The 15,261-nt window shown below is 38.2% G+C and overlaps 1 protein-coding gene across 20 annotated transcripts in view; it reads right to left on the reverse strand.

The window, feature by feature from the left end:
• Positions 1-15,261, reverse strand: part of NRXN1 (neurexin 1) — a 1,496,060-nt gene that overhangs the window by 170,902 nt on the left and 1,309,897 nt on the right. For 11 of the 20 annotated variants that reach the window (XM_060249064.1, XM_060249053.1, XM_060249035.1 and 8 more), the window contains one exon: positions 1,232-1,548. In XM_060249064.1, coding sequence (XP_060105047.1) covers positions 1,232-1,548 — 317 coding nt within the window. Of the gene's footprint in view, positions 1-1,231; positions 1,549-3,082; positions 3,173-15,261 lie in introns of all 20 variants that reach the window. The other 9 variants (XM_060249027.1, XM_060249073.1, XM_060248923.1 and 6 more) reach the window with 1 other exon arrangement.

The raw sequence follows: 15,261 nt of genomic DNA on the forward strand, positions 1-15,261 counted from the left end.
CTAGGGAGCCAGGTGGGTCAGGACAGGAGAAGAGCGAAAGGGAAGAAGAGCGAAAGGGAAGGCCACCAGGGAGCTGGACGGTGCCAGCATAGACTCCCTGGGGATGAGGGGAAATCAAAGGTGGGGCACGTTTCTTGTGGGTCTCCCACTTGCATTGTCTAAACTAGTGGACATCACTACATTCTGTAGCAGTTAATTACCCAAGTTTGTCTACTGCCCTTTACCTTCATTGGGTGCTTTCTCTTCTAGATACTCCTACCAGTGATTACAACACTTGCAAGGGAAAACTATGGGAAAGGAAGAGATGAACGGAAAAGCTTGAAAAGAAGGCTGACACAGAAATTTGGATGAGTTCAGAAATATTACATTCCTATTCTAAGTCCTTGCTTTCTAGGATTTAGAGCCATCATCACTACAACATTAAAGGCTGCGTGAGAATGATAAAGGATTTGCATGAATGTAAAATGTCTGAGGAGCAATCCCCAATTAAACAAACTTGAGTATATGAACTGTAAAATACTTATGTCAAAATACTGAAAAATATGCTAACAGCTAAATAAACAGTTGTGGGCCATTAGTTTGAAACATTAGTTTGACTAATGGACCATTAATTTGACTTGGTAGAAGGTAACTCCTTGAACAGACAATGTAATAGATTGTGCAATCTAACCAACAGTCATAAATCCAAATTGACCAGGTCCTGTTCTTATATTATGCTAATACTCTCATTAAAAACTACAGCTCATATGTTTGATCCTAAAACATACGTGCTGCGCTTGTAGAGCAAAAGCAGGTGTAAATGGCCCTAATCTGATACAGTCCTATAATGCAGTGCAGTGAATATCCTGTCTCTATGTGTTCCTGTTATGGTTGGCATCAGGAAAAATGGAAATGCATGTCTATTATTAATTTACATTACTTTATATTTATTATTTTACATTTCTATTCCGCCCTTCCTGAAACTTCTAGACATGTCCTGGAAAACAGCAAAGTCACATCACCCACATTTCTACCCCTAGTATAGTTTGGCACTCCAGGCTACCAGGAAAGAAGGCAACCACCATGGTCAATAAAAAAACCGTGATATATCTAGCCAAGAAAACCATAAGTCTCGTTTCTTTAGAGAAGTTTTTGAACCTGAAAAGGTAAATGTTTTCAGGATATACAAAATTTACACAATCTATATGAAACAAACAATTTTGTTTTAAAAATCAAATCGAGTTTGACTCACCTGGCCAATGGGTTCTTTTGTGGTTGGTTTTCCTCTTCTAGCTGTACTTGTAGCTAGAGTGGTAGTGGTTTCCATGACTGATGTGGACATCTCAGACTGCATTGCAGTGGCGGTTGACTCAGTTGTCATAGAAGGCACTTCACCAACGAGTCTCACATTCCCTTCTATCACAATGTTGGCATCGTTCTCGGCAGCCATGTTCAGGACTTTCAAGCCATTGTAGTAGAGTCCGGAAAGCTGACCCTGAAATGGATGACCTCGCTCCTTGCCTCCAATTTTTATCGTTGCTTGGCTATTGAAGATTGTGAGCTGACGTCCTGCAAAGATAGTATTACATACATGCAAAAAATGTTGATTGTGAACACTACACTGTTAAAGAGGGTGATTTTAACAGATTTTTTATGAGGTGGAGGATGATAGCAATAAACTATAAGAAATTTTTTTACTCATAATTCATTGCTTTTAATGAGGTGTCCATGGAATGCAGAATAAAGTTGATCTACGTAGATGATACCTTTATTTATGCTTCATTTTTTGCTAAAAGGCCAATTAAAAAAATGTTCCATATCATCAATTTCAGTACTTCCTAGTCCCTTCTGCTTCTTTGGGAGATTAAATATTAGAGTTTTTTGTGTATGTGTGTGTGCATAGGTCAGATTTCTGGTTACCAATTGCACCATACTAAATGGGTAGCAGAACTGCAAATGTTCTGCTACCCATTTAAAAACTGAACATTTCTCTCATTCATGCATTCCTAAATGTTTACCTGCGTAATAAGAAAACTCGTCATGTCTGATAAATTCTAATGTCAAATTGGTTTTCTCAGAGTAAAACAATTCTTATAAATGTTCTATCTATGCTTTCATATGACTATCTGCTTGTGTATTTTTAATTTTCAGAATTCAAACATAAAGGTTTGGTATTCCTCTGGCACACACACACACACACACACACAAAGAAAGCATGGGATACATAAAATATACTGAAAATTTCAGAAACACAAATGCAAGAGTGAGGTAGAGGAGAGAGACGGAGGGATGTCTGATTGGCTTTCAGCTAATTTATCGTCTAAAAGAAAAACCAATAAAATTAAACGAAAATATTCGGATGTAAAAAGCAACTTCAAGGAATGATACACGTACCGATGAAAGAGTCATGTCACATTGTTATTTAAAACAGAAATCCTCACCAATGCAAACCCATTTATTATGATGATTATTAATAATAAACATGATATTCTCTTTAGCCAATTGGCTTCTGCTCATCATAAAAGCATGCACACAATGTTAAGCTCACTTTTAATTAGCGTTTGTTCCAAAATCCCCTTAGAAGGTTGCAAACGTTAAAGGGACTTTCATCTTGTTTGGCAAGTCATATTGCCCACTATTTAATATAACCTACAGTTTAAACAATGATTTTTGTTTGTTTGTTTCAGGACCATAATGAAGATCTCATAACTACACACACACATATATGTATATATAAATATATATTTTAGTTAAGAATTTAGATGATGGAAAATGTAACATAATCTATGAATGATTTATCAGTTTTGGTTAATATTTGCTATGCGTACCTTCATAGATTGAGTTAGTGGATTATATTTAACAGTCCCTTTAACCTTAAGTTAACAGGGTAAGATTATTAAACAGGCGGTATGGCTAAAAATGTATAGAAATTATTATATACAAGGTATGCAAATATTTACTCTATGTTTTACTGTTTAAAATTTGTTTTTAATTTAGTTTTACTGAAAAATTTATTGTTTATTGTTTATTGGTGTTACAATGAAGCACTACTCGGTTATGTTCAAATTATTTTTTTATTTGAAGTTTTAATCAATGTTTTTACCTTTGTCGAGTAGCCATTCATCAACTACTCGACCAAGCCGATATGGAATTCGCTGTCTAGCAATCGCCAGGCGCTCGTTATCATTGTTTCCTTTAAAGTTTAAAGAGACATTTCATTGGTTAAAATCTGTAAGGTCAAAGGTTAAAAGTTAATACTTAAAGCTTGAGCTAAACAATTGCCACATGATTTTTTTGGAAAAATTTGGACTGTTTTAAAAAGTGCTAGCTAGAACATTTCATGGTTCAGACTCTTCATTCATTCATTTATTTTATTTTAGCAAACAAAATTATTCCTATGTTAATTGAAAATTAGAAATCTGCATTTGAGCTAGGTTATTAAACTTATGTTATAGACAGACCCCCCCAAAAAACAAGTTTAAACACCAAATACTAGCTTTACAAAAAGAATGATCATTGACCTCAGGGTTTTGTCCTTTCTTTTTTGATGTTTTTGATGTTTCTTATTAACTAGTTAAAACATGTTCAGGTGAAACAGGTTTAATTTTGAGAAATACCTCTTGCTCCAATTCTCTTAGTCCAGGTTAGTCATTTAAAGAAGAAGAACAATGAAAAGCTTAACCACCATCAAGGGCACACTTACTTCTGAGATATAGAAATCGATCTGATATAATTTATATCCTAGTCAGAAAAAAAATACATTTAAAAAAATTCTCTAGCTTCCAAATCAGTTCCAAAGACTTCAATATACTGAACAGGTGGTAAAGAAAAAAAAAACTCAGGTTATCTATTACTTACATAAAATCACAGAATATAACAAAAATGTTTTTAATACACTACACCAAGGCTTTGACAAAAGCAATGCAAGGAACCATTGTTTCAGGAACTGATCCAGGAAAAAATAAGTAATATTTAAGGTGTTTCAATTGAGGTTCCAGTGATTTCAAACTGTTTTTTTTTTTTTTCTGGATCAGAGCCTTTAAACTGGGAAGACAACTGACACGTTTTTGATAAATTTTATGAGCTGTGATACACAAACCACTTTCAATCACTAAATTTGCATTTATTCATGGTCAGTAATGACATGGAGACAAAGCAATCAAAGGTGTGGGTATGCTGACAGGATGGACTCAGAAGGGGTATGGTGGTGGTCAGTGGCAGGAAATTGACTTTCTCTTCTATGCAGATCTTTTCCATCTGTGATACACATAATGAGAATGCACACCGCTTTATTTTTACATTGCTCAACTGTAAGACTCAGTTCACAAAAACAATCAGCAATGACGCAGCTTATTGAGCATGCAGCCACATGGACACTGCGCCACATGGTATCCTGCTCATACAAAGCCATTTTCTGTGTGATTTTGGTCACTTTTACCACATGCAACATCTTTTTTATCATGTGGAGCTACTTCCACACAAACTATTGCTGGCTTTGAACCCTGGGCAGATGTTAGATGAGAAGCTAGGAACTATGACTCGCATTGAAGGCAAGGATATTAGTGGAAGTTGCTGAGCAAGCCTGACTTTTCATTGTACTCCCAGATCAGATGGAGTCAACAAGATGCTTGGATGAGTGGAAGTGCCCTGGAGCTTAAATACATAACTTGACAAGGTACTGCCCACACCCAGCCAAAGCCCTAGTGCGGCTCAACACACAAGATAGCAAAGATAAGATCCAAATATACTCAGTTCCAGTTATAACAATATATATATTGTTGCTTCCAAGTTCATATTAGACGCAGCAAGGAAGAACCAATCATCCATAATATATATATATATATATATATATATGGTGGGGTGACATAGAGAATACAGTTAACTTCCCTGTGCCAGTCACAAAGCTCCAATTCAAATACCAACAGAAGTTCACCGAGTGTGGGACAATAGTAATGGTCCACCTACCTGCAGGGCAGGCAACAAGCACCGCCTTCATCCCTTTCTCACTCACAAACTTCCTGTTTGCTTCAGAGGAACCACTCAAGCAGCCCTTGGTGCGGGATTAATGCAGCGAGCCCTGGCTGTGTCTCCATGGTGTGCAGCGCCCATAAAGTGCAGCCTGGAGTTTAATGGCAGCAGCTGCTCCCAACAACCCAGCCAGGCAAACACACACCACCGCACAAAGGTCCATTACCACATCCACCTCCTATGGAGCTGCTCCATGCCCCCTGAGCCCAGGGAAAGCTGGGAACTGTAGTCTCTCTTTGTGGAGAGCAGCTGGTTGCAGCTGTGGGTCAAGGTAAGAATGTCCCATTCTGCCACTGGAAAATTAGGTGTGGACCCAATCCAATGAAGGCATTTGACAAAAGCTTAGACATAATTGTAAATTGTAAAACAAAGAAAAAACAATAAGAACTGAATGCAGTAGCATAGTTTGTGGAAAGAGGTTTTGTATCTGTATGCTTGGCTAAAGAACAATTTAATACAGTGGTTAATAACATAATTTCGTATTTCGCTTTTTCATTTAACAATACATTGATTTATCGTGAGAAGAACTCAGCAGTAATCCTACACTTGCGTATTTGGGAGTAAACACCACTGAACTCATTATTTATTTGTTTTAAATATATCTGTGCTGTCTTTCTGTAGAAACAAGAACAAAGGAGTTCACAGTATAATAAAATTGTTCTTAACAATAAATAAAACAATTCCAGAATCCAATAACCAGCATTGTCATAAAAATCTAAACCAAAAACTAAAAAATTCAACTTGGTCAGCAGCACATCAGAACTGCTATCAATATTAAACCATTAAATAAGACAGAAAAATAATCAGTCAATAATGAACAGCCATTGCATGTTTATCAAAGGAGAAAACCCTTCACAAAACCCAATCACTAAAGTGTCACTACATATTGTGGGAAATACTTTAGCAGTCATATTTTTTACATGTTTTCTTGGAAGTTTAATTCTACTGAGTCCCTCTCCATCGAGCTCATGCACTAAACCAGTATTTCCCAAAGTGGGTGATATTGCCCCCTGGGGTGCGCTGGAACGATCCAGGGGGGTGGTAGTAGCCTTGGGTGCAATTGGGGGACGGTGAATAAAATAAGGAAGCATAAAGGAAGAAGGGAAGGGAAGGGAAGGAAAAGGTAGAGTAGAGAAGAGAAGAGAAGAGAAGAGAAGAGAAGAGAAGAGAAGAGAAGAGAAGAGAAGAGAAGAGAAGAGAAGAGAAGAGAAGAGAAGAGAAGAGAAGAGGGTAGTAGGTGTCAAAACATCATGTTTCTGGGAGGTATCCAGAATTTCTAACGTAGAGAAAAATTTCCATTAACAAAGATAAGAGTGTTCCTTTTTGTCTGCTACTTAGTGCAAATTCACCTAATTTGACTAGTAATGAGGACCAGAACTCCTTTCACTTAAAATATAAGAAGGATGAAGTTTATTTACAAGACAGAATAAAAAAACTACAGGTGTACAAGAAACACAGAAACAAAAAACTTTGCAAGCCTATCCTAGCCAATACTTGCTACAGCTAGCAGTTTCTCAAGGTTGCTTGCAGTTTCTCCCTCAGCAATACAATTCAAGTCAGGACACTGGAAGCACTGAGGCAATTGCACAAACTTCTCTGAAGAGTTCCAACCTGCAGCTTTCTCCTCACAAGGTTTTCTGCAAAGCGCCAAGCGTCTTACAGTCCTCTGGTTACCAGGTGGTCGCTTCTGTTGATTTCAGCCAACTGCAACGCCCCAGACACAAAAGTGTTTTCTGCAGGGGCAGTGCATGGGAGGAGGCAGGGTAGGCACAATCTCGCCAGCCAGCAGGCAAGGCGAGAGCCCCGGATGGTGCTGCTGCACTGCCTCTTTTCTTTGGAGGGCAAACGTTGCCTGTGCTTGTTGGAAGCTTCCAAGGAGGCCTCCAAGGAGAGCCCCATTTTACCGCTGCCTGCTGGCTTTCAGGTTGAAAGCAGCTGAGCGGCAGCACCTTCCCATTGCGCTAGTCAGAGCTGATGTGTGCAATAGGAAGATGCCACCCACCCAGCCTCTTTCAAACAGTAAAACGGGATGCTCTTCAGAGGCTTCCTTTGAAGCCTCTGAGAAGCGCAGAAGAAAAGTGACGGTGCGGCAGCACTTGTGTGTGCAGCCCAGGGCTCTTGGCTTGCCTGCTGGCTGGCGCAATGATGTCATCACCAGTGCGTGAAGAATATCCCCCCCCCCCTTAGGAGCACACAGAGAGGCATGCCTAGGGCAGCAGAACCCCTAGTGCCAGCACTGATCTTCTGCTCATCTTCTTGAGTTTTGATATTTTACTAATCCACTTATATCCCTGACTGGCTGTCAAAGTGCCAGAATTGTGCAACCAATCATTGGTACAAAAAACCCCAATTTAGCTGGACCCATCTAGATCTTCTGTCAAATATCTGTCAAACTAGATGGCCTCCTGTCAGTTGGAATTGACAGTTCACAGATGTTTACTATTTTACAAGTGTTTTCCATTAAGAACATGGTCTCTAGGCTTACTTAAGCTGATAGTAACCCACACAAACACTTAGAACTCGGGTATTGTCATTTTCCAGGTAATGGTGCAGACAAACACTTACACACACGGTTGATAAAACGCTCAATTTCTTGACAGGAGGCTTCTGCGACTTGTGGATGGGGCACAACCCAATCCTGTAGCCCTCCCAACCCAATCCTGCAGCTATGGCACAGTCATAAAAAAACTAAGCAATGACCAACTGGCATTACATCAAAGAAGCCTCTCCCTCTCTCTCCATAGTAGTAAAGCCTCTTCAAAGAAACTTCCTTATTTTCCCACGCTCTGACCTTATTTCCCACGGAGCTGACTGAGATAAACAGCTGCTGCTTCAAATACTACTCTAATCTCTGTACTGCTGATGGTAAGTAATGATTTCAAAATTAAAGAAATTGCAAAGGTAGCTTTTCCCCAACTATTCATGTGGGGGCAGAGTTCCCAAGTCTGTCTCAATAAATATCTGAAGATTTTTGGGGTAGAGCCAGGAGATCTTGGGGTGGAGCCAGGAGCAAGGTTGTGACAAGCAGAATTGAACTCTGAAGGGAATTCTGGCAATCACATTTAAAGTGCCTGCACATTGTTTAAATGCCTTCCTTCCATTTGAAACAATGAAGGATAGGGGCGCCTTCTTTGGAGCCTCATAGAAATGAACTCCCTGGTCTGACCGTTTTGAAACTTGGTGTTTTGAGTAGTGGCATTGGATGCTATGCTGAACATTTGGTGCCTCTACATCAAAAAACAGCCTTCTCAGAGCCCCAGATACCCATGGATCAATTCTCCATTATACCTATTTTTATTTTAATATTATCCTTTGTTATCTTTTCTGTGCATATATCTTTCAAGTTGGAGACTTCAGGGCTGCCAGTCTTTTGGAGCTTAATCTATTTGAAAGGGAAGTGGATGAGCAAGACAGAGAAGTAGGACAACTGACCACAACGTTTTGCAAGCCAGAACTAATTGGTGAATTGAACTCAGACTGCCTGTTGCTTTTCCTTTTCACTGCTACATGCATATTTTATCTCCACTGGTTTTGTTGCATTGTTCTGAATGATGGAAGTGATGCACTGTATACTATATTTCAACTGTTTACTTGCCCTGAGCCCACTTACAAGGAGGGTGGGATAATAATTATAAAGACATTTCAAAAATTCTCTGTGTATGTATACAAATGTTACTATGGTTGATTTTATAAAATAATTTAAGAATTTCAAGCTTCAAAGTGTCTTCTTTGCAACATCCTTGTTTACCCTGTGTACAAATATGTCACTGCATCTTTTAGTCCACTTCTTGAAGGTTGATTTCCAGGGGGGCGCTGAGTAATTTTTTTTCTGAAAAGGGGGCATTAGGCCAAATAAATTTGGGAACCTCTGCACTAAGCAATACACACTGAGAAAATAAAGGTTAAAAAAAAGGATGTTCCTGAATTACAATCCTGAGGGGCTGAAGATGAACAAGGGACTCATTTGCTCACTTTACAGTAAAATACACTAACATCAGAGGAGTGTGTGTGTGCCCCTTCTTACAGTATTGGCCTGCCAAAAGGCATTTTAAAGTAACAAGTTTCAAGTATGCACAATTTCCAAATGATTCAAAAGTCATTTTGAATGACATGCATTTTTATACGCATCCTTGGTTTTACACAATCACTGTCTCCTAGAAACATTTTTGAAGGGAGGGAGGAAGAATGATGGTGCACACTAGTTGAGATAAATGGTAGCAGCTCCAGTGTACACTACACAAGTCTTAGCTCTCCCTCCTGGCAATAGGTGCTGCCCAAATGTTTCCTCTTCTTCTTTCAATCCTGCAAGCTTAGGGCAGCTCATCAATAATGGATACCCAAGGCAGGTAGTTCAAAGCTCTGGCAGGTGGGGAAGGGCATTCTGGTGCTTGAAGAAGAGAAGAGCATAGCGAGGTAAAGAAACAGCAAACAGAGGAGGTGAGGCGGGAGCACAGTGTGCAGAACTGGTCGTGTGGAAAGACTCTTGGAAGTTGCACACTAAATCACAGGAGTATAGTCTGGATCAGTGACTAGGGGCACAGGGTCCAGCAATCTATAAAAAGTTATCTGGAAATTAAAAGGCCTGGTACTGACAGATGCTAAGAGATCAAGGCAAGAGTAGGGAGTGGGGAAGGCATTTCATAGATGGAGGTGAGTGAGAAGGAGCAACTAAAAAAGCCTTATTTTCTTGGTGACAACCTGCCTCACACCCTGAAGGCACAGGGAACACAAAGAGGAGTCCGAGATGAAAGACTCTTTCTTTCTTTCTTTCTTTCTTTCTTTCTTTCTTTCTTTCTTTCTTTCTTTCTTTCTTTCTTTCTTTCTTTTTTTTTATTTCAGTTAAACTCACAGACATAAAATATGAACTACAATCTCAGTCATCTAGATCATACATCTACATCATCCTCAACTACTATTGTCTACAATACTCTAAGGCATACACAAAACATAAGCACAATCATCTAAATCTTACAAAAAAACCATAAACTACAGCCCTTTAAATCATATAGTTCAAATCATATATCTATACAGAACTTATATATATTCTTGATTTTTCACTTCTATTTAAATTTTATTCTATTTTATATCTAATGATTTTATTACAAACATATGCTGCCACTCTGTTCTTTTTAAAAATCATTTTCTACTTTAATTTTAATTTATTTTTGATTTTCAACTGTACAATTGAAAAACACCTTCCATTTAAAAAAAATTTTTGAGATCAGCCTGTGATGCATATAAGGTGTCATTTTTGCCATTTTGCCAGATCCTTCAGATCTGGACATCTTTCTGCCTTCCATTTTGCTGCAAACATTACTCCTGCCGTCATCATGTATTTAAATAGTTCACTGTGCATTTTTGTAATATTACTTGGTAAAATGTTTAGTAACATATTTTTGGGATCTGTCACAAACTTGAATTTTAATATATTTTGCATTTCTTCATGTACTTTTATCAAATATTTTCCTGGATTTTTTTTTAATGTCCACCACAGGTAAAATATTGCATCTGTAGTCTGACATTTCTAGCATTTTCCATTGCAATGTCTTCGAGAGTAATATACCATCTTAAATCATATACTTTTGTTGTTCAGTTGCTAGGGTTGCCAAGTCCAACTCAAGAAATACCTGAGGACTTTGGGGTGGAGCCAGGATACTTTGGGGGTGGAGGCAAGAGACTTTGGGGGTGGAGCCAGGAGTGAGGTTGGGACAAGCTTAACTGAACTCCACAGGGAGTTCTGGCCATCACATTTAAAGGGATTGTGCACCTTTTAAATGCCTTCCTTCCATAGGAAATAATGGATAGGGGCACCTTCTTTTGGGGCTCATAGAATTAGACTCCCTAATCCAATCTTTCTGAAACCTGGGGGGTATTTTGAGGAGAGGCATTGGATGCTATGCTGAAAATTTGGTGCCTCTACCTCAAAATACAGTCCCCCAAGAGCCCCAGATCAATTTTCCATTATTTTTATGGGAATAAGTTTCCATAAGGAATAATAGCGTTCCCAGCAGGCATTTCCCTCCCCCCCCCCGCTTTCTGATGACCCTGAAGCGAGGGGAGGGCCTCCAAACTGGGGGATTCCCTGCCCCCACCTGGGGATTGGCAATCCTATCAGTTGCACAGTCGAGTCTGACTCTTTGCGACTCCATGGACAAAGTTCTCCCTCTCTTAGACTAATTCTCCCTATTGGTCCTGGGCCTAACCTGGTGGAACTCTCTGCCAGATGACATCAGGGTCCTTGCAAGACCTTATGCAATTCTGCAGGGCCTGTAAGGCAGAGATGTTCTGCCAGGCCTCTGACTGCAGGCAGCAACAGTTCACTATCTGGCTGGCACCTTTCTTTCCATTCCCCTCAGTAGGACTTCCCCAGTAGGACGCCCCCCCAGCAAGATTCTCTGGTAGTCCAGGATGAGATCAGATAACCTATAGGGCATCATATGATTTTATGGTTTTATTATTTTTATTATTTTAACTGCTGTAGATTGTATGTTGTTTTCATTCTCTATTCTGTAATTTTAATAACTGCCGTACATAGCCCAGAGCCCAGCATGAGCTGGGATGCGTTACTCATTAATAATAATAGAAAACATTCAGTAAATTTAATTTCTTTAGTCCATAAATTTTCCCACTGGCTCATGCATATGTTTTCTGCAAAATTTGGCATCCGTATTATCATACAATTTTTACTTGCTCTGTTTCTGTATCATAGAATCATAGAGTTGGAAGGGACCTCCAAGGTCATCTAGTCCAACCACCTGCACAATGCAGGAAACTCACAAACACCTCCCCCCTAAATTCACAGGATTGTCATTGCTGTCAGATGGCCATCTAGCCTCTGTTTAAAAACCTCCAAGGAAGGAGAGCCCACCACCTCCCAAGGAAGCCTGTTCCATTGAGAAATCTCTCTGTCAGGAAGTTCTTCCTAATGTTGAGCCAGAAACTCTTTTGATTTAATTTCAAACCAATGGTTCTGGTCCTACCTTCTGGGGCCACAGAAAACAATTCCACACCATCCTCTATATGACAGCACTTCAAGTACTTGAAGATGGTAATCATATCACCTCTCAGTCGCCTCCTCTCCAGGGTAAACATTCCCAGCTCCTTCAACCTTTCCTCATAGGACTCGGTCTCCAGACCCCTCACCATCGTCGTCGCCCTCCTCTGGACCCGTTCCAGCTTGTCTATATCCTTTTTTAAAATGTGGTGCCCAAAACTGAACACAATACTCCAGGTGAGGTCTTACCAGAGCAGAGTAAAGTGACACCATCACATCACGTGATCTGGACAGTATACTTCTGTTGATACAGCCCAAAATTGCATTTGCCTTTTTATCAACCGCATCACACTGTTGACTCATGTTCAGCGTATGATCCACAAAGACCCCTAGATCCTTTTCACACATACTACTGCTAAGACAAGTCTCCCCCATCCCATACCCATGCATGGGATTTTTCCTACCTAAATGCAGAACTTTACATTTATCCCTGTTAAAATTAATTTTATTGATTTTAGCCCAGTTTTCCAGCCTGTCATCCTGTATCCTGTTTCTGTCTTCTACTGTATTTGCAACCCCTCCCAATTTAGTATCATCGGTATCATATTGCAATATCATATTGCAATAACACTTTATAATCTTTTTCCTAATAGGTACTTTGAAATTCCAATGGTTAATTGTTCAAAAGCCATTTTCTCTCTTAACTGGCCCTCTTCTTTAGCTATTTGTTCTTCGAATTTAGACACCATTTGATAACACAACCACCACATAATAGTTTTCCCCACACATCTTTAATTTCTTGCCAGGATTTTATTTCCCCTTGTTTATCCATTATATACTCATAATTTATATAGTCAATTTTCTTATACTAGTGTCACAATAGGCATCAACTGGAGATGTCATTGATGAAATTGGCAGATTTATTCTTTCTCTGCGCTGAAGCCATATTCCTAATAGTCCATCCCCCCAAAATGAGTGCCATCCTGTCTTTGAATAGTTTTTAATGATGTCTTAGTCTATAAGTAATTATGGATTCCTCCTTTAGTATAAATTGTCTCCAATTTAATGTTCCTTCTGTCTGGATTTATAATCCAATGATATTCAGACTAGTGTGGCTGTTTGGCAATATGGCTAAACCTCCCCCTTTTCCCCATCCTAAATCTTATTCTTGGTTTCTTCATACAAAAATATTTATTATTTTATGCCATTTTAAGGTCTTTTCATCTATATGGACCAAAAATAATTGAAATAGACAATTTAACTTTGGTAATATGTAAATTTTAACTGCAGAAAATCTTCCTAACCACAAAATTTTCAATCTTTTCCATCTTTGTAAATCTTCAGTAATGCTTACCCAGACTTTTTGATAATTATCTTTATACAAATTACCATTTTGCCCTGGTACACATATACCCAACAATTTTTTGTGTGTTTTTAATCTCTTCTTGTTTTGTTTTGGTTGCCACTAATAATATTATCTTGGCCTTCTTTTTATTCAATTTATATCCAGAATAAATTCCAAATCTAATTATTTGTTTCATTGTATATTTCAAATAATTGTTTGGTTTTATTACTGATATAACAACATCATCCATGTAGCATTTCATCTTGTATTCTTCATCTTTTATTCCAGCAATCCTAATGTCTTGTCTGATTTTTGTAGCCAATATTTCCACTGCCAGAATAAATAACAGTGGTGATATTGGACAACCCTGTTGAGTTCGTTTTGCTATTTTCAATTTTCTCTCCTAAAGAGCCATTTATTAAGATTCTAGCTTTCTGTTCTATATACTTTGCATCCAATTTAAAAAATTGGTTCCAAAACTCATATTTTGGAGTACCTTATTTAAAAATAAGCAAGACATATTATCAAAAGCTTTTTTTGCATCCAGAAACGTAAAGCCATTCCCCCCTTCATTTTCTTTTTGAATATTCAATTGTAGTCAACAGATATCTGATGTTAACATTCATATATCTCTTTGGAACAAATCCGGTTTTTTCATGAATTAGGTCTGGAATGCATTTTCTTAGTCTCTCAGCCATTACTGTTGTAAAATTTTTATAATTCACATTTAGTTGTGAGATTGGTCTATATGATTGTAGTAATAATGGATCATTCCTTTCCTTGTGTATCAAAGTTATATTTACTTCCTGACAAGTTGGCGGTATATGCTTTCTCTTTTGTATTTCATTCATTACTCTTTGCAAAGGTATTGCTAATATATCTTCAGAGCATTATAATATGCTTCTGTTAATCAATCTGGTCCAGGCAGTTTATCTTTTTAAAGGTTTTATAGCATGACTGATTTCTTGCACTGTTAACCTTTGATTCAAAATTCTATGCTCTGATGCGAATTTTTGATACCTCAATCTCCATTGCTTCCTCATTCTTCTTTATAAAGATTTGAATTTTTAAAAATTTGTTCATGCATTCCTTATTCTGTGTAAACTACTTTATTTCCTTTCCTGATCCTAGGTATTCTTTTTTCTCTTTCTTTTCTTAAACAATGCACTTCCAGGTTGATTTGCAGATTCAAAGTGCCTGTGTTGTACATATTACAATTTTTTCTACATTTCTTCTACTTCTAATAAATCCAAATAATTTAATTGTTTCATTTCCTTCACTTTTTAAATTACCAGTAGTCTTGCATTCTTGTTTCTAATATCTTCAATTTATCTGTTATTTCTTTATAGACTCTTGCTTCTCTTTTTTTCATGCAGCTCTTGCCAATAAAAGTTTCTCTGCTGCAAACATTTCTGGCCTCCCAGACTGTTGTTGCCATGATTTCAGTTGTACTGTTCATACTAAAATATTTTCTCGTCTTTCTTGCATTTTTCTCCCAGAATATGAACAGATTCTACATAATTTGTGGAGACTTGTATATTTTATGAAAATCTGGCATCAGTAGTATTGTGGGGCTCTTTTTTAAAATGGTTAGTGGCTGCCAAGGCAGGCCTCCAGGCACAAATGCTCTCTGGATTCTTCCTCATACCACCCCCAGTGCTAGACAGATTTTTACTGCAGATTCAGATATGTGGAACTGTCTGGAGCTTGGATGTATCTGAGCATAATTTTATACAAGCTTTGATAATTGTACTAATTATTTTTTTAAAAAAAGCTTTAACTTTTGGGAACATCATAACTTTTCAAGGTGAACCACAATCCAGTTTGGTTTGGATGCTCCTAGTTCTAATTTAAGATTTTTGCATATTAAGCAGAGAAGGGGAATAATTCTAGCTAGAATGGAACCTTAGGGAAG

The sequence above is a fragment of the Heteronotia binoei genome, chromosome 1 (genome assembly GCF_032191835.1).
Source record: "Heteronotia binoei isolate CCM8104 ecotype False Entrance Well chromosome 1, APGP_CSIRO_Hbin_v1, whole genome shotgun sequence".
In the NCBI taxonomy this organism is placed as follows: Eukaryota; Metazoa; Chordata; class Lepidosauria; order Squamata; family Gekkonidae; genus Heteronotia; species Heteronotia binoei.